Source organism: Glycine soja, chromosome 19, assembly GCF_004193775.1.
Source record: "Glycine soja cultivar W05 chromosome 19, ASM419377v2, whole genome shotgun sequence".
Lineage (NCBI taxonomy): Eukaryota > Viridiplantae > Streptophyta > Magnoliopsida > Fabales > Fabaceae > Glycine > Glycine soja.
The window spans coordinates 835,456-858,554 of NC_041020.1; the positions used below are offsets into that span (position 1 = coordinate 835,456).

The window sequence follows — 23,099 nt, forward strand, 5'->3', positions numbered from 1 at the left end:
TATATATGTATATATATATGTGCATGTAGGGTGTGGAACAAGACCCGTGTCAGGTAATGGAAATTTTGCGTGAATGTGAAGGGCAGAATGGGAATTAAAATTGGAATTATTGAGATTTTCTAGATAATATATGCATCATGTCGTGTTTGTAAGAGTTGTACTTGCTCCACAGAGTTGGAATGTTGAAGCAAAACCAAGAAGGTGACCTCTCTCCCACTCTTTTCCTTCATCTTCAACTTAACTGCTTTATTATTCTCATAAAAGAATTGATATTTTTTTTTTCTTTTCAAAGTACTATCAATTAAGGATTGTTGCCAGATAGATGTATGAATTGTCTATTGACAATTCTCAATCATGTATTAATTATTGACTGGTTTTTCTTATATGAAAAGAAATAGCTTAATTAGCAGCATCCAAAGCCAAATTAGAAATGAAAAAAAAAAAAGAATCATTGTTGTTGCTTAAGCCTAAATGATTATCACGATGTTTGCATACAAGTCAACTATGTTATTGATTATATTGAGTGAATTCCAAATATTTATTGTTAGAATAAGTGTTCAACAAATATTTGATATTTTACACCCAAAAAATTAGAGGAATTAGGTTACAACTATTATGTAATTTGATAGTATAAAAGATTTTTTTGAATGTAATGACATAATTGTAAATTGTTATGTATGATAAATTTATTAGAGATTAATGTTTATGCAGTTTAAACTAATTTTATATTATGGTCTAATTATAAATTATTATTTAAATTATTTTAAAAATTAATAAATTTATTATATATAATGAGTTATTATTAAATAACTGTATAAAAAATTTTACCCTATCATTTTATAACCTTTTTTTTCAATTTATTATTGACTTTAATAATAATCGTGTCAGAAGTGATGTCAACTATGATTTTCTTATTTTTAATTAATTGATTATGTAATGTTTTTTTTACACTGATGATGAATAAAAAATAAATTATAAATCAAAAAATTTCTTATATCAGAAGAAATAAAAATACCCGGCACTATAGCATCGCATCAACCTTAAAAACATTATCATTGAGTTTGAGTCATATGTTAATGAAACATGTTAGAAATTATACATTTTTTTTTCAAGAAAAAGGTAGTTGATTGACTTTTTATTAGATAAGTGTTTTTCAACTATTTTAAATTTTATTACATAATTTTTTTATAGAGATTTCTTATTCGTGTTTCGTCATCATTAAAGACTGAAAAAAAGGAAAAAAAATATATAATTTTTTTGGGTTATATAATTTTTTTGATGGATTTATTTAAGTTTCGGAGTTGCAGTTGAAACGTAAGAAGCATATGGTGGCGGGACTAACGGCTTTTGGACGCGAAAAGACTAGGGACAAGGGAAAAGGTAAAGTGACCGTCCGGTTCCGTGTGAGGGGGTGAAAGTCCTAGTAGAAAGTGGACACGTGGCGAAAGTGGAGTGCAATGATTGGTTGGGAATGTGGGAGTCCACGTGTACCACATATCCAGCTGTAAGTGATGGACCCCTCATACCAAGCCTCAGACGTGGGCCGGGCCTGGGCCCACTACCCAAAAGTTACTTATTCCCTGAGGAATATGACTTTTTGTATTTCATAGAATTTGAACACAGCAATATTATCATCGACTTTTTTACAATAGGATTAAAAAAAATTATTTATCAAAAGAGTATAGTTTAAAAATAATTTATATGCACTAATGCAGGGGTTGTTGTTTTTACGTTATTTTGTTCAGTAGGCGCGTCATGAGTGGTGTTTATCAGAATAACCAATGTAAAAAATAACTTTACATCATTATAAATATATCCAATATATAAAAAAAAAATCATTTATGTACACATTAACATCAATTTTAAATATAACGGTTATAGGAAAAAGTAACGTCAAAAAATAATCTTCGCATGTAAATTGATTTGAAACTACACTCTTTTGATAAATAGTTTTTTCAATATTATTATTATTATTATAATAAAAAAATCAATATTATCAGACACGATACATATTTTTGGATTGAGTTTATTTATTTAATTTTAATTATTTAGTTGACTGATATAAATGGAATTTTGTAAAATATGTGAAGTAAAAGAAAATCTTGTGGAGTTAAAATTTAAACACTGAATCCAATAAGTTCAGAAATTAAAACACGAGTTTATTTAATATGATTCTTTATATGCAAATGAGAAAAATAAGAAAAGAAAAAGAATTTGGAAAAAAGGATCATGCAAGTCAAGAAATTTGGATTTTGTTGACAGGTAGATAACGTGTGTTTCGTAGATATTTTTTTTAGCTGACACGACGCGTATACAATTATAGTTTGTGTTTGTTTCATTTAAAATTATTGAATGACATTAAAGTTTACAAATACGTAAATTTGTAACATGGTTTCGATTTGTTTTGTGAAAGAAAAAAGTTTTACAGGCCCTAAAAACATTAAGAGACAAATAAATGTTTATTTATTTTATATTGTCTATTTGTCTTTTGGATAAATTTTTATTTAAAATGTGAATTTGATTCAAATAATTTTTTAAAATATGAAATGCATTGAAAAGTAAGTTAGATACTCTAATGCTTTGAAGAGTAAAATGTAAGTCAGATACGCACAATTTTTTTTCAAGCCCAGGTACACACATGCATCTCATTCTAATTTATATGTATTTTTATACGTTAATTAATTTGCTTGAACCATAGAGGACTTTTATAGGTACACGAGCTATTCTTATTTACCATAAGCACCATCCACATATGAAAAAAAAATTAATTACACTTTTAATTTCTTTATTATTATTATTTTAATTTGTTTCTGTCGCTACTTTAATTGTGTAATTCTCATTTATTCTATATTGTGATGCCAACACATCCACATTAACACTCTACTACCATGACAATATTTATGTTAAATATTGGACTTCAAGTTAACAAATATATCAAAATTACCCAATTCTATAATGAAATGATCAAATTCTTGAAAAAAAGATAGAGAAACCAAATTTACAAAATGATGATGATAAAGACACCAAAAATACAATTAAGTAAAAAACTTTTCCATAAAATAATATCAATTGCTCAATTCAGATTTAGGAACAACTTTGAATTACTATTCAAAATATGAAATGCTATGAAAAGAAGTTAAAAATGCACTTATTTTTAAAATATCTTTATATTCAATATAAGAATTTGAGTGTTTGAAAAATGATGTGTGCTATACCATGACTAAAGAAGAATTAATTTCTCCAAAATAAGAAATGAAAGTAACTAAAAAAAAAAGACTGAAGAGTTCTTAATTAAAAGCTTTGTAAATGCACAATAATTATTGAAGTCACATGTCCAAGTCATACATTCAAATAGGAGTTTATCTCCAAATGAAGGACTAAACCACCTAATTTCACTATATATGAACAACAATAAGTGCTCCCTCTTATCTTTCCCAAACCAAACATAGCAGTCTCGTGTCCCAGTTATAGAAAGCCATTAATCAATTTCTGGTTTCACCATATTATTATATAATTAGTTAATAGGGAAGAGGAGGGGGAATGAATCCATGCAGAGTCATAGGAACCAAATCAAGACAAATAATATCATTAGCAATTTAGCACAGTTGGGGAAAAGACGAAGGTTGGTGCCCCTAGGGTTTAACAAAATATTTGGATAGAATGTTTATTATATCCTCAATTTTTTTTTTATATCAAATTAGTTTTTTATATTTAAAAATAATAATCTTGATTCTTATATTTTTTTAATAATTAGTGACTTTTTCCCTCACCCTAATATCTTAATTCTTAAGTTTCATAATGAAAAATAATAATCTTGATTCTGGTATTTTTTTTATTTATTTTTTATACATGTTCGTGCAAACCGCACGAAAGCAATTTTTGTATAAATTAGATAATTATAAAATTAACATTGTTAATTAATTAAAAAAAACTGTTTTCATGTGGTTAACACTAACGTGTATTTTGACTAAAAATTGCTAATTAACTAATTATATACGAACTTCATTAAAAAATCAAACTCTTAACTACATACTTGGAAAAAATATTGTTATGTGCCAAGTGCCAACTACAATACAAACTCCTAACTACTTAAAGCATAATGATTAACATTAATTTTGACTAGAAATTGAGAGATCTAAAATGCATCTTATCCAAAATATTTCCTTTTTCTTTTCCTCCACCCAGACCCACATTTATACGCACCTGATCCAGTGGTTAGGACTAACTACTAATTAGTAGATAAGAAAGATCACAAGCTAATTAGTAATTAACGAAGAACTTTAAGTGGCCCCATTGGTTTTATGGCACAGATATGAATGTTAATTGAAGTTAAATAAAGACAACCAAAACACCACCAGACTTGAAAGGACGAATATCTTGTGCTACTTTATTTATTTATTTATTTATTTAGTACTATATATTTTCTTTTTAACGAGTTGTAATCTTAAAGAAATAAACAAGCCTATAAAAGAAGACACCGTCTTATTTCTGGTGATGTATAATTTTTCATAGGGAAGTAGACGTACGATCCACCAATTCCATGATAGGGAATCTTAAAAATGATACACCAACGAACAATTTTATTTTTTTTTGGGCATATTCACCTAAAATTTCTCCTGTATTTAATGGGATGCTTCCCCCCTAACCACTGGCAAACAACGGTAGTGGCCTTACCTACTAAAATTTTGTAAAAGAAACCAAGCTCTATCCTTACAAAGTATAAATAAGAAATGTATATATAATTTTTTTTAAAAAAATATTAATCAATATCCTTAAAATATTGGTTAAAAAACAAAAGTAATATATTTTTATTAAAAATTGTATAAAATTACACTAAGACTTTTTTTTATGCTTTTCTATATAATATCTATAATTATTTTTTTATTTTAATTTCTTAACCAATATTATAAGAATACTTATTAACAATATATCCCATACACACATACATACTATAGAACGTTGCATTGAGACTCTCTTAAAAGGATTAATGTAACACCTATTTATATATAAATTATATTATATATATATATATATATATATATATATATATATATACATTTATTTGAATATTTATAATTCTTGATTAGATATCACCTCTCCGGATAATAATTTAAGTATTGACGATGCATATATAAATAGGGATACTTGTCCATCACGATCATCATTCATCAGTCAAACTTCAACGGCTGTCTTGAGAAAATTAAATGAACTGTTCAATTTTTCCAATCACAAGGAAATGGAAATCAATTTATTAGGTGATTTTGCTATTTAAATCAACAATGTAGAGAATAAGACTCAATGATGCATGATTGATCGACAGATCTCTAAGGAACGTAAACTTCATACCTTAATGTCAATTTGCATGTGCTCACTTTATTTTATAAGCAATTTTCGTGCCCAATAACTTCTATATGGAAATACTTATACTACGCATTAAATTGATTTACCATATTATAAGGGTATTGCCACCTGATTACATACACATTGAGGGTTTTCTAGGTCACTTACAAAAAATTTCAACCACACTTAAGATGTGACTGATTCCCAGGCTTCTGGACAAACTATTGGTTCAATGCATATGGCATGTAATCATGCTATAAAATTTGTCAAGTTGCATTCTTATTAAGTTTTACAATCAACTTTGGCATAATTCTTGTTGCATTTTTTTCCTCAAAAAATACCCCTATACATGTGTTTGGATCTAACATTTCAAAAATTAAATTATGGAAGTGCAAAAAAAAAATAAAATTTCAAGAACACTTCTGGATTCTAATTCCTACCTATACTTGTGGAAATTAAATCTCTTAAGAGTTGAAATTTTTGCATATTTTCGAAAATTAATTCTTGAAGCCTGCAAAGTTTCAATACTTTCAAAAACTAAATTTCAGAAGCTTATTATTTTTCCTATGTCACTCAATCTCTTAATTAAATTTCGGAATTGTTATAAAATTTTGTTCACTTTGAAAACTTAATTTTCAAATTTTAATATTTTCAATCTTATGGGCCTTATGGCCCAATGAGGTCCATTGATCTCTTAGGCTCAAATTTTAAAGCTTGTTCGTTTGGCAGTTGCTATATTCACTCGCCTTTTGTGCTTATCCACCCTCTTTTTCAATTTATTTTCAAAAAATACATTTCCATGTTTACTTAGAAAAAGGGAGTGGATAAGCAAAAGAAGGATAGTCAAGACCAAATAAAAATCTAATAACGTATCAAAGCATAAAAAAACATTTGAGAGCAAAGGGAAGTCATAATGTAGTACTGATACACGCATCTGTGTTTCAACAAAATTTACATCAAACACAAGAAGAAAAATCAACATATAGTAGAAAAATATATATATAAAATATGGTATAAAAATGAAAAATATAAAGTATACAAACTGCCTCTGAGAGTAAAAACCAGGTCTTGTCCGTTTCAACCTAGAATTTCAACTGCATGTACATGAACTAGATCATGGTTTTCAGATACATCAATTACCAATCCTTTTTATTTATTTATTCACTTTTATTGGCTAATTGATAAAAAAAAATAAAAATAGATGAGTTGATCAGTTGCCGGAATTCACTCAAACTAGAACATGCATCAAAACTCATAGAATGCTTACAAGAATATTTACATATCGTCTACCAATAAGATATATTTGATCACATTGCAACCATATATCAATCTTTATTTTTCAGCAGCAAGGTTGCTTTGTATACATAAACATAAAGCATAGTAGTACAAGGGACTTTGTTTGACACAAACCTTAATTAATTGATCAATTATCTTAGTACACACTTTAAAATGTTCATTATTAATTATAATTATATGATGAGTTAATAATATATTGTGGTTAGGGTATGGGATAAACGACCACTTTTCCTGTGGCTCTTGAAGTTTCTAAGTAGGAAATGGCTTCAATAACCTGAGAAAATGGCACTGGAGTCTTGGCATCGAGTATAGGCTTCAACTTACCACTCTCAAAGTAAGGTCTTAAATTCTCTAAGATAGATCCCTTTGAGGTGAGCACAAAAAACATAGCTGGTGGATGTCCAGGTGGTACTATTGTCACAACTTTCCCATCTTCCTTAACGGCCTTAAATGCTCTATCACCTTGCCCTATATATCAGTAATTATGGTAAACAATTATTAATGTTTCATGACAAGCAATGTATAATATTTTTTAATCTCTTAAAATACCTTAAAATTCAGTTTTAATTTCTATAAAAAAAATTAATATGTTTTTAGTCTCATATGAATGATTAAAATTACATCATTTTTTTTATAAACTAAAAATATATTTAATTTTTATAAGAATTAAAACTCATGAATTTTGAAATATATATTTTGGAAACTACCAATATGTTTTACCCTTTTAATTTGGTTTAGAAGTCTAACCTACTACATCATACACTAGATCGTATTTTTCTGGAAGGTCTTCAAAGTTCTCCTTTGTGTAATCAATAGGCAAGTCAACGCCCAACTCCCTTAAAAGTTCAAGTTTGCCGGTGCTAGCAGTTGCTGCTATCTTAGACGCCTTATAAACTTGTTTAGCTAGCTACATCCAAATATAGTCACATCACTTAATTAAATAAAGTTATTGGTTCGAATAATACTGAACTAAATTTTCTTGAATAAAATCTTAAATTTATAAGTTTTGTAGATGAAAAACATGTAATTGAAAAAAGAGATCTAAAAAAATACCAATCAAATTTCTAATGAAAATTAATCATCGATAAAATTAATAAATGCTTGATATCAATAATACGATAACAAAAATAAATTTACACATAAATCAATGTAAAATCTTTCAACTTAATTAATTTCTAAAAATTTGTGGCAATCTTAATATATATATATATATATATATATATATATATATATATATATATATATATATATATACCTGAATAACATAGTTTCCAACTCCACCAGCTCCTCCCAAAACAAGGATAGATTTGCCAGCAGAGAAGTGAGCATGTTCAAAACCTTCGTTAGCAGTCTCAAGTGCTAAAGGAATGCTAGCAGCTTCAATGAAGCTTAGATTGGATGGTTTATGAGCCAATAGTCTCTCTTCTGCAATAGTATACTCTGACAAAGTGCCATGAATCTTAAGGTTCGACAAGCCTTGCTCGTTGATATCACCATATACTTCATCTCCAACCTTAAATTTCTTTACTTCTCCTCCCACTTTCACTACTATGCCAGCAACATCATAACCCGGCACAATCTTCTCACACCATCAAAACAAAAGAATAAAGTGCATGTTAGATCGATATTCTAATTAATTACAGCCTAACCCACTAAGATTTAGAAACCATTAAATTATTTTAAATTCATTGTGAATAATGAGCGGCAACTATCTATTCTAAAGTTATTATATTATAAAATTAATCCTAATTTTTAAGTGACAGGTTATTATAAAAAAAAACTTAAATATTACAAGTTATATATTTAGATAGATAGAGAGAGGAAACTATCTAATGAGAGAGGAAAATATATATTGACCATTGAATCTAAATGTGAACCGTCAAGATAAAAACAACTAAGTCATTAGTCATATATGAGCCTTAAATCTCAATATATATATATATATATATATATATATATATATATATATATATATATATATATATATATATATATATATATATATATATATATATATATAACCAAATAACTCTATGAAAAACTCTATATAAACTAATTAACGAAGGAAAAAATTGAAGGTGTACATACAGGCAGATGAGGGTCAGTGTCCTTGAACTCGCCGTGCATCCTCTTGTAATCAACGGGATTAATGGATGCAGCGATGACCTTGATGAGCACTTGGTCATCATTGAGTTGTTGGGGTAAGGGCCAATTAGGATCTAATTTGAGAACATCACCTGGACTACCATGTTCAGAGTAGTACCAAGCTTTTGTGTGTGTTGGAATAATTGAAGCATCTTCTGCCATATATTTGAAAGAGAGAATTAATAAAGAAACAGGAGTTATAATGTGTTCAACTAATTAATTGGCTTATGGAGATGGAGTGATAGCAAATATATTTATAGACTCTAACTTGGTGGAAAATCAGCGTTGGAATCTCATTCAGCTTAATATAATAACCCCAAACATTATTACATAAAATAATAAGACTTTATAACGTAGAAACTAAAGATTCATTTTTAATTTTTTTAAAACTCTTAAATTAATTTAATTAATAAAAATACATATAACTATTTTTTTTCATGAATACAAGTATGCCATATAAACTTTATCCATTAAAGGTCCTCGATCAAGTCATAAAACATGAATGTACGTATACCTCAAGGCACTACATCATCAAATCTCATAAACAAATCTCTAAACAGAATCCAAGGGTCTAATTCAGGAAATAAATACAATATAGATCCATCAAGATATATAAATCCTAAACTGCTCCCCACTAAGTCAAAACATAAATAAATGACAAAGGGTCGAATCTCACCCCTAAGTTAACCATATCCACATCAATCACAAGTAACATACTCCTCAAAAGTTACATCATAATTTGTTATCGTATCAAATGACACAATCATCACAGTTCAACAAAAAATGTAAGGGTAAGCTCATTTTAAAAGAAAACAACATGTAAAAGAAATATAAGATTAATATGTTAAAAGAAATGTAGAAATTATTTTTTAACAATCATGTACTAATACAACTCCTCTAAGTAACACGATTCTTAAGTTACAATTATCAAAACACACGTCTAACTATCATGTTATGTTATGCTGACTCTTTACTTCCAGAAAATTTTATCTTTTGAACGATTTACTCAAGTACATCCCTTAACATAATCACATTCTATGATCTAAACATTCAGGGAGACTTGAATTAACCCTGCAGAAGAAGTGTGATTTTATCGAAAATGAATGAGCGTGGGTAGTGATTTTCCTCAGTAAGGCTTGCAAAGAACTTAACCTATCCAGGGATTCGCTTACTCATCCATTCTATAGGCTCATTCGTCGTTAGTCACCACGACAACCTCCAGCACTAGGTTCAAGGCTGATGAGAATCATGAAATTGACCAAATACAGGCTAAAGGCCCAAGTGGAGAAGGGCGAAGGCCCAAGTGGAGAAGGATGAAGGCCCAAGTGGAGAAGGATGAAGGCCCAGAGGCAGAGACACTATCATGACTATTAATTGTTGCTGAAGGCCCAGATTAATTTGAAGGCCCAAGTTAAATAAGTTTTTAGTTATAATTTTTATTTATTGTAATTTTGGCCCAAACTATTTAGAAGGCTCATGTCTATTTTTATCTTTTTGTTCAGATACACTATAAGTATTTGTTTTTGTTTTCAATAAAAAAAACTTTTGGCATTTGATAAAATTTGGTGAGAGTTTCTCTCCAGGTTCCTTGTTGAACCAATTATCAGACTTATCAAGGTAATCCTTGTGGCGTCTACCCTGACTTATCTTCCTTCACTGGAAGTGGCGTCTACCCTGACTTATCTTCCTTCACCGGAAGTGGCGTCTACCCTGACTTATCTTCCTTCATCGGAAGTGGCGTCTACCTTGACTTATATTCCTTCACTGAAAGTTGCGTCAACCAAAAACTTTACTGCCTGTATCAAGCGATCCGCCCCTAGTCAGGTTCACGTCATCTGGTATCAGAGCTTCGGCTCTTGATACAGGTTCTATCTTATCCTATTATTTTTCTTTGTAATTTGTCCAGGTTCATGTTTTGTCCGTGTTCTGTTATTTGTTTTCTTGTTTGCGTCTTGTTGCGTTCTTGTTTGTGTCTTTGTTTCGTTCTTGTTCTTGTCACGTTTGTGTTCTTGTTGTTGTTCTTGTTTCTAGTGTCTTTCAGACTTTGTGTCAAAAAAAATAAAATTGTTTGAGTTCTATTTCAAGTAAAAAAAAAGTTGCAGAAATTTTGAAAAAAAAAGAGAAGAAAAGAAGAGAAAAAAGAGAAAGGGGGTGTTTGATCTTTGAACACGAAATTGAGGCAGTTAGAGGCTTTTTTTTTGCAGAAAATCATGTACCAAATCCCCTTATCTGGATTCTCTTTTGAATTCTGAGCGTTTTGATATATAGTGGGCCTCAAACAGACAACCGTAGCAAAAGTTATGAGCATTTGAAGTTTACTTGTCTTATCTGTTATCTTATCTGTTATCTTATTTGTTATCATATCTGTTATCCAAATTAAATCTAATTTGTTATCCAAATCTGGTCTATTATCCAAATCAAATCAAATCAAATCAATTTTTTTTTATCCAAATCTAATTTGTTATCCAAATCAAGTCCAAGTTGTTATCCCAAATCAAATCTGTTACTCTGATAATTATATTGTCTTTCCTTTTATTTTATATTACCTTGTGTGTCTAATTCGGTCCATCTAGGAACTTAAGAGGGAACACGAGTGGTAAAAGGCAAGAGGGAATACATTACACAAAAGCCTATATTGAGAGCATCAAACACGAGTGAACTACCATCAAAGAGAGAAACACGTGAGTAGAGTGTGGTGAGGTCCTGAATTATTTTTTTTAATTTACTGCAAAATTCTTTGTTCCTTAATCATGGCAAGAGCTGGTGACAATGGTGGTGTATATCATCAACTGGACGGATCTCAGCGCTTATTTCTGGACGCGTGGACTACACAAATGCAACGTTTGTTGAACCGTAACAAAGAAGAGCCCTACAGACGAATAGCCAAATCTTCCTCGTTTACTTTTAAACCTCTATCCCCTAGAGAAGTGTGTGATGACCAAATCAGAATGAGAGAAAAGAGAGAACAAGAGAAAGAAAATAGTGAGGCACCACAAAGGAATATGAAAAAGAAGAGTGATACACCAGAGGAAAAGAGTGATACACATAAGAGAGACAGTGATACACATGAGAGAAAATTTAATTATTTTGCAGAGGCGAGTGAAGTGAGGAAAGTGTTACCTGCTCATGAACCACTCAATCTACAGTATTGCAAAGACAGTAAAATTTCTACTGATAATTCTAATGAGTTTACTATTTTTATTTCTCCTAGTGTTCAACCCTTATTGCAGGAATTTTAAAATGTCTTTCCTATGGAGATTCCTCATGGACTGCCACCTTCAAGAGGCATAGAACATCAAGTTGATCTCCTTCCAGAAGCTTCATTGCCTAACAGGCCAACTTCCAACAGCAAGCCCCAAGAGACTCAGCATAAGGATGCACAGACCAAAGTTGCGTATGTAAAAAAATTGTATGACCAAGTGAAGGTGCAAATTGCAAAGAAGAATGAAAGCTATGCCAAGCAAGCCCACAAGAAAAGGAAGGAAGTGGTACTTGGACCCGGTGATGATCTTGGACATTTGAGGGCAAATGTTTTCCAAGAAGGAGGGAATGATGAGAATCCTGAAATTGACCAAATACAGGCTAAAGGCCCAAGTGGAGAAGGGCGAAGGCCCAAGTGGAGAAGGATAAAGCCCCCGAGTGGAGAAGGATGAAAGCCCAAGTGGAGAAGGATGAAGGCCCAGAGGCAGAGACATTATCATGACTATTAATTGTTGCTGAAGGCCCAGATTAATTTGAAGGCCCAAGTTAAATAAGTTTTTAGTTATAATTTTTATTTATTGTAATTTTGGCTCAAACTATTTAGAAGGCCCATGTCTATTTTTATCTTTTTGTTCAGATACACTATAAGTATTTGTTTTTGTTTTCAATAAAAAAAACTTTTGGCATTTGATAAAATTTGGTGAGAGTTTCTCTCTGGGTTCCTTGTTGAACCAATTATCAGACTTATCAAGGTAATCCTTGTGGTGTCTACCCTGACTTATCTTCCTTCACTGGAAGTGGCGTCATCCAAATCTCTGTAACATGTATCAAACGATCCGCTCCTACTCAGGTTCACATCAAAGGCCTTCTTAGCACCCCCAACTTATATGCCTACTCACATGCAATGTCATTCATCAATGTATGTATCATTCAAATCAATATCATTTGTCATCACAAATTCATTCACTAATTTCAATATCATAAGAGGTTATAACATCATAGATTCACCATTTATATGTTCATCAGACTCATGAACCCACATATAGTTCAATAAGCATAACAAGACATTCCAACACCTTGAATTCCTGCAAATAACTCACCAAATACTTGTATGTTGAATTCCTGCAAATAAATCAACATAAAATCAAATTTAATAATAAAATAATATCATCTTAAGTGCATCTCATATCATCATAAATTCATTAAGATCTCAATATTAAATTTATGCAAGGAAGACAAACATTAATCACATCCACATCAAAAATTGGTCATTGAACTCAAAACTGATCATTGGACTCAAAATTGACCATTAGACTCAAAATGGTCACTGGACTCAAAATGGTCGTTGGACTCAAAATTGATCATTAGACTCAAAATGGTTGCTAGACTCAAAATTGGTCGCTGGACTCAAAACTGGTCGTTGGACTCAAAATGGTCACTGAACGCTGGATGCGAAAATGGTCACTGAACGCAACACTGGACGCGAAAATGGTCACTAGACACAAAAATAGTCACTAAATGCAAATTCTACATAATTTCAAAATTTCTGTAGAACTGCCTCTCATGGCTTCCAAATCATCCCAAAACAAACTCAAACTCTTTTCCATCAATTCCAAATACATAAACAACATCAAAATATTTCACAAATTTGAACTTTTAATCAATATTCGTCAACTAAATAACAACCCAAATTTTAGAACTCAAAACCTCAAATGTTCAAACTTTCATATTTAAACAACATGGTTCATTTTTCGGCAACCTTGAAACCAATTTACAACAACCTAAGCATAGAAAAGGACAAAGCTTCTCTTACCTATCAAACCCAATATGATGACTCTTTGAAGAAGAAAAGAAAAAGGAGCAAGTTTTGGGTCCAAGTGAGAAACTTTCCTTCAATCCCACAACAAGCACACTAAACCATCATCAACCCAACCCAACCCCAAAGCCAACCAAAAACAAAATCAAAACCCCTTAAAATCAAGCTTTTCCATGAAAGTTCATGGTTGCTCTAGGGAAAATGAAAATGAATTCAAAGAGAGAAAGAATGAGAGATTATCTCACTTAGGGCCAATCAACAACCACTATAGAGAGGAGAAATGAGTTCTTTTTGTACAACACCAAGATTCAAGGTTCTCTAACGGTGGTTCTTGGAGAAGAGAGAACTATGAAGAAGTGTGTTGAGGGAGAGAGTTTCAACACAAAAGAGGGTTTATGACTTTTGTAATTTCTCTTTTTCACACCTAAACCTTACTATATACACCCACCCCTCAAACCATAAACTAAAATCCATCTTGATAAGCCCTAAACACTAAAACTCACTAACCACATACACAAATACAACCAAATCACCAAATTAATTAATTAATTAAATCACTTGAACCATTAATAAAAAAAAACACAATGTTACACTTAAAGTTTTACTTTTATGAGTAAAAATCGAATTCAAATATTAGAAATTTACAATAAATCATGTAATAGAAATCAAACTCTAGCTTATAGTTGTTTGACTTACATTTTGTCATGTTTTATTTTTTAATTATCATACGGGTATATCCTTTTCTCTTGCTTTGAAATTTTATTTAAATAAATAAGTTGTGTTCATTGTATTTAAAACTTTGTGCTTGTCTTATAGTAATCATTATTGATGAGTTGATTAATTAATGATATTTCTTAGTATTTAATTGTCTAGCTTGCTTAAAGCTTTTTCCTTAAAAATTATTATTATAGTTGATTCACGTGTTTAATAGTATTATTAAATAAAATATTAAATTTTTAAGATGTTATTAAAATGTTAAAAATATTTGTTTTTATAGCCTTTCTCTATTAAGTAACATGAAAATCTTTAGATATATTTTATATCGGATGATCATATTCGTTACTTATTTAAAAGAAAATATAAACATAGTAGTCCGACAAAAAGATATCATAATCTTTTAAGTGCCTATTATCTTACCTACCGGAATTTAAATATGGTAACAAAAGTATTGCTGACAACAGTAGAACTTGATTAAATTATTTAAATAATAAATACTATAATGCGTCAAAATCTCATTCACTGTATAATGAAAGATTATTCACGTACATTGTAAAAGAATATAATATCGAATTGTTATAATAATTGTGGAATATTTAAAAGTGGGTTTTTTTGTGTTAAACCTTTTGGCTGAAAAACTAATTTTTTTTTAAATTACTAATATCTATATAACCTTATAAGTTATAACGGATTAAACTTTCTCAACACATGCTATTTAGAATACTCAGGAAAGAAATTATGACATTTTCCGGTTAAGAATAAGAAACTAATCTCCGGTTAATAACACTTCTAATTTTTTAAATAGAGAGTGTATTAAATCGGTAAGATGTTACTAAAATATTTTTGAACATTTGCTTTATTAAGTAACTCGTAAATCTTCAGATATATTTAATATCGAATGATCGTATTTGGTTACTTATTTAAAAGAATATATAAACTTATAGCAGCCGGGCAAAAGGATATCCTAATCTTTTATGTACCTAACTACATACCTATCATGCTTGCCTAACTACCCCAATTTTAATATGGTAATGTGTTACTATATATAGCCCAATAGAACTTGATTATCTTATTTTTATAATAAATTCTTTAATGTTTGAAAATCTCATTAATTGTAATTAAAAAAATTCACATTAAAAATAAATATCTAATTGTTACAAATGTGGAATATTCTAAAATCAGGATTGAGACGTTTATCCACGCAGTATTTTTCGTTCGGCACGTCATGCATGATGTGTGTTTTCTTAAACAATTACAAAGAAAAAAAAATCCAGTCTCCCTTTAATAGATTTCTGAATTTATCCCTATGTCTGTGGTTTAAGATTGTCGGAAAATGACAATTTATAAATTTTTGAAGTTTTAGAAACTCAATTAAGAAATTTATATTACACGATTTAAAACTCAATTAAAAATTATTAATTTAAGAACTTATTTAAATATAGAAGTTTAACCTTAAATGAATTGTCCATCCTCGAATTAAACTGATGTTGGGTTGAATAGATTAACTCGAAGAATTGATATGTAAATATATTTCATGGAGAAAATTATATCAAAACAATATAATGTTTAACTTTAAGCTGGTTGGGTCGTTTATAGCCGCCATACGTTTGCCGTCATGCATGTGTTTGTTGTTTTCTCGATTATCAAAATTATACATCAAATAAAATATAGGGAGATTAAAGTATAATTAATCAAGTCATTTTGAGGTGTATCCATTGATTAATATTTCTATACTAGTTCAAACTTTGAAAATGTGAATAAAAATTAACACAGGTGATGTAATTGATCACCTAATGCAGATGGGAAATGATTCGTGAATGACAATAAATACAATTCTTTAATGATAAAAACAACATAAAATAAAGTAATATATATATATATATATATATATATATATATATATATATATATATAATATTTTTTTATGTTCAAAACCTTAAATTGAATTCAGATATAGGAAATGAGATGTATTATTCACCTCTTTCTCTCTCTATATATATTATATAAATTGTGATTAAAAGATGTGATGTTTTATTTTATTTTATTTGTTGCATAAATATTTAGTCGTGCTTCATTATAAATATTATTTATAGGCATAGGCATGACAACCAAACTCATATTTGTGGGTATGATTCTGATTTTGATAAAAAAAATATCTAAGTTGATCATGTACAAATTTGAAAATTATTTGACTTTTTTTTAATTGGAGTCAAAGATGTGAATGTTATTACCTGTCCCGTTCTTGTATTTAGAGATGTGGATGTCATTAGCTGTCCCGTTCCAGTATTCAGAGATGTGGATGTTATTAACTGTCCCGTTCCTGTATTCAAAGATGTGGATATCATTAGCTGTCCCGTTCTTGTATCCAGAGATGTGGATGTCATTAACTGTCCCGTTCCTGTATTCAGAGATGTGGATGTCATTAGCTGTCCCGTTCTTGTATCCAGAGATGTGGATGTCATTACCTGTCCTGTTCCCGTATTCATACCCATATTTATCCCCATACCTTGTTCCCATAATGAACTTATTAAAATGTCCTTTTGTTATTTTAGTTTAGGGTTTTCAATTTTCTGTTCACTTGTTTAGGTTCCAAGTTACAACAGACACGTCGTTTCACATTTTCGCTTTCATTACATAGTAATGCACTCAGTGGCGAACCTACATTAGGTTGAGGGTGCGCACTTGCACCTCTTCATTTTTTAAAATTCACCAATAAATTTTCTTTTAAATTAAACATTGTAAATAAAATCTTATATTTTTTTGTATTTTATTTCATCTATATTTATATAGTTGAACCCACTCATTTTATTTTTTATAATTTGTCTCTACTAACTTAGGGTCTTGGTTCCGCCACTGAATGCAATGAACGCACACTCCCCCCTTACACAACAACACACACTCTCCTGGTATCCCCTGTCACTCACCGTTTCACTATTTGTTTCCCTTCACTTGGGTTATGGTGTCTCTTAGATAAAATTTAAGCAATTTTAATTTTGAAAAACTTCTTTTAGCAGAAGCAATTGTTACTAATATTGTTAATAATATTCTATAAGCAATGCACACACATTTGAAAAAGAATTTGATCCTTTTATATAGTTTAATACTTCTATTGGAGTATTAACTTCTTTTAATATTTCTTTTAGTACTTTTAATTTTGAAAATAAATCAAGATCATCAATGTCCAAATGTTTACCAAATCTTAAATTTTTTCCAAGATTAATACAATATTTTTTTAATTCATCATCGCTTAAAGTTTTAAATTTTTAAATTCAAATAAAAAACCAAAAATAACTTCATATTGTAAAATTTGCTCAAATCGAGTCTCGATAGAAGAAATAGATTGATCTACTATGCATATAAAATATTCAATACTAAAAGAGTTTTCAGCTGAATGTGTGATCTCATCATTAACATTTTCATCAAAATGTGATTTTCTATGAATTATATGTTTTCCACGAAATTTAGGTTTTATATCCATTTCAACAACTAATTATTTTGTGGAATCCAAAGGAAAATTAAAGTGATTTTCCCTATAACTTTTTAAATAAGCAATAAGACCTTTTAAATGATCTATAACAACATCTATACGCATATCTTTTACGGTAAAATCTTACTAATAGAATTAACGACAAACAAAATATTATACCTAATATTCATTCCTAATAAAAATTTAAAATTTTCAATCTCATAAGCTGCTGAGCACATGACTTAACTTTTTAATTTAGGATCTTCACAACATTTTGATAATTGAAGCAAAACATCTCTTATCTTTGGTGCTTGAAATTTTATTACTTTGACATTTTCAATTCTACTCTCACATCAAGTTTGAGATAATAATTTAATAGAAAATTTCTGTACATTATCTTGCAAAAATTTCCATCATTTAGTGGATGAAGCAAATAAATAATAAATACTTTGTAGAACTTCAAAAAAAGAAATAGTCCTAGGAGATAAATTAGTCATATCACATAAAACTAAATTTTAAATTATGACATCCAGACGATGTATAAAATGCTCTAGAATTCATATCTAATAATCTTTTTTCCACTCCTTGATTTTAACCCTTTATGTTAGATCCATTATCATAACCTTGTCCCCTTATATCATAAATATCAAACTCATATTTTTTTCAAAACGTTAATAAGCTCATTAAAAATACCTTTTCCCGATGTATCATCAACTTTTAAATTGGAGAATTCAATGTATAAACACATATCAAAATAAGAGTCATTTGTTCTTGATGATTTACATCAGGTATACAATCAAGAATAACAAAAAAATATTTTGCATCTTTAACTTTCTTTATAATGATTTTTTTTATTTGGAAGGGTAACAATTTTATAAGTTCGTTTTGTATAGTATTACTTAAGTACTAGTAATGAACACGGATTTCACTATTTTTTATGTGTCTAACATGTTATTTTATAATTGGATTAAATTCTACAAGCATTTCAATCAAATTCAAAAGTAACTATTATTTTTTCATATAGCTTCTTATTTGTCCCACGAAAAACAGGATTATTTTTAGAAAGATATTTAACTATAACTGTATTTCTAAGTAAAACTTTTTTCCTTTTCTTTTTTAATTTGTTCTTGTAAATTTTTATCTATAGTCTTTTTTCTTATCAATCTTTTTTCTAGTTCAATCCATTTGATCATATTACTAATATATTGGTGACTTGTCTCATGGCTTTTGAGTTTTGAACTAAGATTTTTCCAATGTTCCTTCATTTACTAATTGACTAATACCACTTGAACAAAATAACTTACAACAAAAATAATACATTTTATGTAAATCTTTAGAATAAACTAGTCATTTCCTATCATATTTTTCTCTATTTCGTAATATCCTTTGATAAAAAGATGAATTAAAATGTCTATTTTTTTATCTTTTGGAAATTGTAAATCGTTATGTCTAATTAGACGTTTTTCTATCATTAAATCTCTAAATTTTTACATCAATAGTTTTCCATTTCAGTGAATCATAAATATTTTTAGGAACGTCACTCGGGGTGTTACTATGTTCATTATTTTCTTCTAATGAAGTATTCACAGGTAAATCCTTTTGTTCTTGATTAGAATTAAGACTATTTGTATTTTCAATGTTATTTACGAGTAATTGTTCTATAATTTTTTCATCAATTGTACTTATTCTTATATCTTTTTTATGAATAGTAATTGTACTGTCAAGGGTCTAAAAAATACATGTGTCATGTTATGTGACACTTCGAGACAAACGTCAACCCTCCATGTCAGTCCTGACACAGGAGCACAAACATCCAACCCTTAACAACTGGGCTCCATAATCGATAGGTTATCTCTAACCTTTTATTATTTGAATATCATCTTTTTTATCTCTTGGTAGGTATTCAATTATCTACAAGGTTACACATCTGTAAGTAACAATTATCTGTTAGCTTTTATCTCTAAGCTATACATCATCCCTAACGTTATCAATAAGTTATATGTTATTATTTATAAGCCGGTAATTATTTGACGTATCAGTCCCTATCAATAAGGACCCGCAACTCCCTCTCCCCACTATAAGTATTAGGTTTCCCCGTACTCTCTTGACACCTACGCTCACAACAACAACACACACTATCGAACACACACACCTACTCACAAACTTGTGTATTCTCATTCATACTCTCTTAACTCATATACTTACTTGAGCATCAATGTCTTTTGTTTTACAGGTCTTTCCCTCTTGTCCTCCTAACAAAGGTCACTCCCTCAATCCGACGTGCAATGTTCAGGAGTCCACCTTAGCCACGTTCACCTTGACGTATGTCAGTTTCGAATTTTGATAAGTACAATATCAAATTTATCAAGAGCACCATGTTGAAATTCAATTAAATTTTCAATTTTTCTATTTTTTAAATTTTTTTTCAAAACCAGATTCACATTTCTTATTTGATATTTTATATTATCACAATTCTAAAATTCTAAGAAGAAAATAAAATGAAAAGGCAACAATAAAATTTATAAATAGAAATTTTATAAAGTAAAAAAGAGAAAACAGTGAAACGATACAACCTGAAAATCGAGAAAATTATACGTTGATGTTTTCTATTGTAACAATTTGATACCAATTATTCAATCTGATAATTCACTTCAAGTCATAGGAAAATAATAGAAAGATGACGAAAAGAAGAGAGAAAAGATTAGGTATGAAATAATGAAAAGAATGATTTAAAAATATTATTTTTTATAATATATATAGAGATAAAAAAAAAACCTTTTAGGTATAATATTGGAAATAGCTAATCATCAAAATGATTTCTCTTTCGATTAAAATCTTATTATTAATCACAAATGAATATATTGCTATTAAAATTTTACCTTTAAAAATCAATGTTTTCAATATATCATTAAAAAAAGGAAACTTGAAAAGTTCTGTGGCCAATGATTATGTGAATATTGAAATTTGAAAAATTAATAATTGTATCTCATTGCTATTAAATATTTCTAATTTACTGACAATTTATCTATGATTGTGGTTGTGATTGTGTATCCCTCAAATATTTATAATATTATTATAGCAAAAAAAAATCTACACTATTAGTAACTTTTCAATTTCTGGGCCTAAGACACAGACATAATTGGCCTTAATGTCAACATGACACTGCTGTAAGACCATGATTTTAAATTTATATTTGTAAGGATTATTAATTACTTTCTCAGTTTCACAAAAATTACTGTGTAAGAAAAAATTTGTCCTAAAATAATTATTATTTTACCACTTATATCTCTTATAATATTAATGATGTAAGCTAAAAAAAAATTAATTAATGATAATAAGGTTAATTTTATAAAATTGTTATTTTCTTGTTTATTTATTAATTTTTCTTAGTCTATGTAAAGCAACTTAGGACGCCAATTATAATGAGACGGAGGAAGTAACATAATTTTCATTTTGTATGCCACCTTTTATCACGGTGACCCCGATCATGTTAACGGGCAAATCTATACTTGTTCTAGGGGGTGCTGGTAGATTTGGATCGTTTGTCATCCAGGTTTGATATATTCCTTCTCCATTGGTTAATTTGTCAAGAACATGTATAATTATCAAACTCTCAAATTAACTCTTAGACTCTTACGATTTTATGAGTCTATATAAACAAAAACAAGTTAATTCTCTAGAAAGTTTTTTTTGAGTAAACATACATAAACTCTCAAGTCAAATAGATAGTCGAAGTATTTGAAATTAACTATAATATTCTTTCCCACCTAAACCCCACAACAACAATATTTAAGCGTGACTCAAACAATTTGAAAAAGTTAACTCTTTTTAAATGTTTTACATACTATAATCACTTATATTCTTATAAATTTATATATAATTTGATCATTCATGTATTTTCATATTATTTTGTACTAATGTATTGTTATACTTTATTATTGTGATTTGTTATTTGACTTTATTATGTTGTTTAAATGTTAAATTATTGTTGTGGTAACAACATTTTGTTAAGTGTAAATGTTATTAATAGGTTTTTTAATATTATTATTTTTATTGTGTAAAGTTTTATGAATTTATGAGTCAATTTTATAAGTTGCATTTATAAAAAATTTATAAGTTTACCTAAACTTTTGAGTTTGACGAACTTAATAAAAAAAGTTTCAATTAAGTAATTTCTTATTGAAATAGTTGAGCCATTTCACTCTTCCACTATTTCAATTGATTGTTTTATTCTTCTCCCCTAATGACATGATTTAATCATTTATGAACCTTATTGCACCTGTTTTGTTTACATACAGTTTGTAGCATAATTATATTTAATTAATAGCAATATTTATAAAATATTAAATTTTGGTATGTTGTAGCTCGCCAAGCACGTTTTTGGCGCATCTAAGGTTGCAGCTACTGCTAAGGAACTTGGGAGTAGACATTCAAATTGATTACACAAAGGAGAATTTTGAAGAGCTTGCAGAGAAGTCTGATGTAGTGTACAGTAGGTCAGATTTTGAAATTGACCTAAATTATATGCTTTACATGAAGTTAGTTTGCTTAACATGTCATATAAAGGGTTTTACTTTCTTATGTAATTATTGAGATTATGTATGATAAAAAAAGTTTAATAATGATGTTCGGACAATAATTTTATATTATCGTCTAATTACACATCAATGTTGGTGTCACGATTAAGTTAATTATATAATTATTAATAAACTTATAATACATAATAATTTGTTATTGGATGTAAGTTTGTGGGTGTATTGCCTTTTTTTTAAAAGTATTTTCATGTGTATCAATATTAAACTCATATAATATTATTCTGGAGAGTTAAGACATGGTTGATTCCAAAAAGAGGGCAGAGTGACAAGGCATTGAAGGCTATCAAAGAAGAGGGGGAAAGTTGTGACAATAGCACCACCTTCGATTCCACCTGCTATGCCGTTCATTATCACTTCAGATGGTGTTGTGTTGGAGAAGTTAAAGCCTTACTTAGAGAGTGGGAAGGTGAAGCCAATATTGGGTCCTAAGAGTCCCTTTCCATTTTCTCAGACAGCGGAAGCATTTGCATACTTGAATACTAATAGAGCCATTGGAAAAGTAGTCATACATCCCATTCCATAA

At 29.1% G+C, this 23,099-nt stretch overlaps 1 protein-coding gene, 1 long non-coding RNA gene and 1 pseudogene across 3 annotated transcripts; 1 reads left to right on the forward strand and 2 right to left on the reverse strand.

Moving 5' to 3' along the window:
• Window positions 1–6,563: 6,563 nt before the first annotated feature.
• Window positions 6,564–9,023, reverse strand: LOC114398480 (2-methylene-furan-3-one reductase-like). Of its 2 annotated transcripts, none has more exons than XM_028360687.1 (4): window positions 8,725–9,023; window positions 7,975–8,215; window positions 7,384–7,539; window positions 6,564–7,104 (listed from the first exon to the last, which is right to left on the reverse strand). In XM_028360687.1, the coding sequence occupies exons 1-4, from the start codon at window positions 8,941–8,943 to the stop codon at window positions 6,839–6,841; spliced, it is 882 nt and encodes a 293-aa protein (XP_028216488.1). In that variant the 5' UTR covers window positions 8,944–9,023; the 3' UTR covers window positions 6,564–6,838. The 2 variants fall into 2 exon arrangements, with proteins under 2 accessions (XP_028216488.1, XP_028216487.1); XM_028360686.1 differs by having other exon boundaries at window positions 7,384–7,543; window positions 7,892–8,215; window positions 8,725–9,019.
• Window positions 9,024–12,785: 3,762 nt separating this feature from the next.
• LOC114398082 lies at window positions 12,786–14,264 on the reverse strand. The gene is made up of 3 exons (XR_003663495.1): window positions 13,796–14,264; window positions 12,991–13,104; window positions 12,786–12,873 (listed from the first exon to the last, which is right to left on the reverse strand). It is a non-coding gene; the product is annotated as an uncharacterized LOC114398082 (long non-coding RNA).
• Window positions 14,265–21,468: 7,204 nt separating this feature from the next.
• Window positions 21,469–23,099, forward strand: LOC114400365 (annotated as a pseudogene).

Coding starts and splice junctions, on each gene's coding strand:
- LOC114398480 (XM_028360686.1), bottom strand. CDS start 8,943: ATGGCAGAAGATGCTTCAATTATTCCAACACACACAAAAGCTTGGTAC. Junction 8,216..8,724: donor ACACTGACCCTCATCTGCCT/GTATGTACACCT, acceptor TGGTGTGAGAAG/ATTGTGCCGGGTTATGATGT. Junction 7,544..7,891: donor TTGGAAACTATGTTATTCAG/GTATATATATAT, acceptor ATTTGGATGTAG/CTAGCTAAACAAGTTTATAA.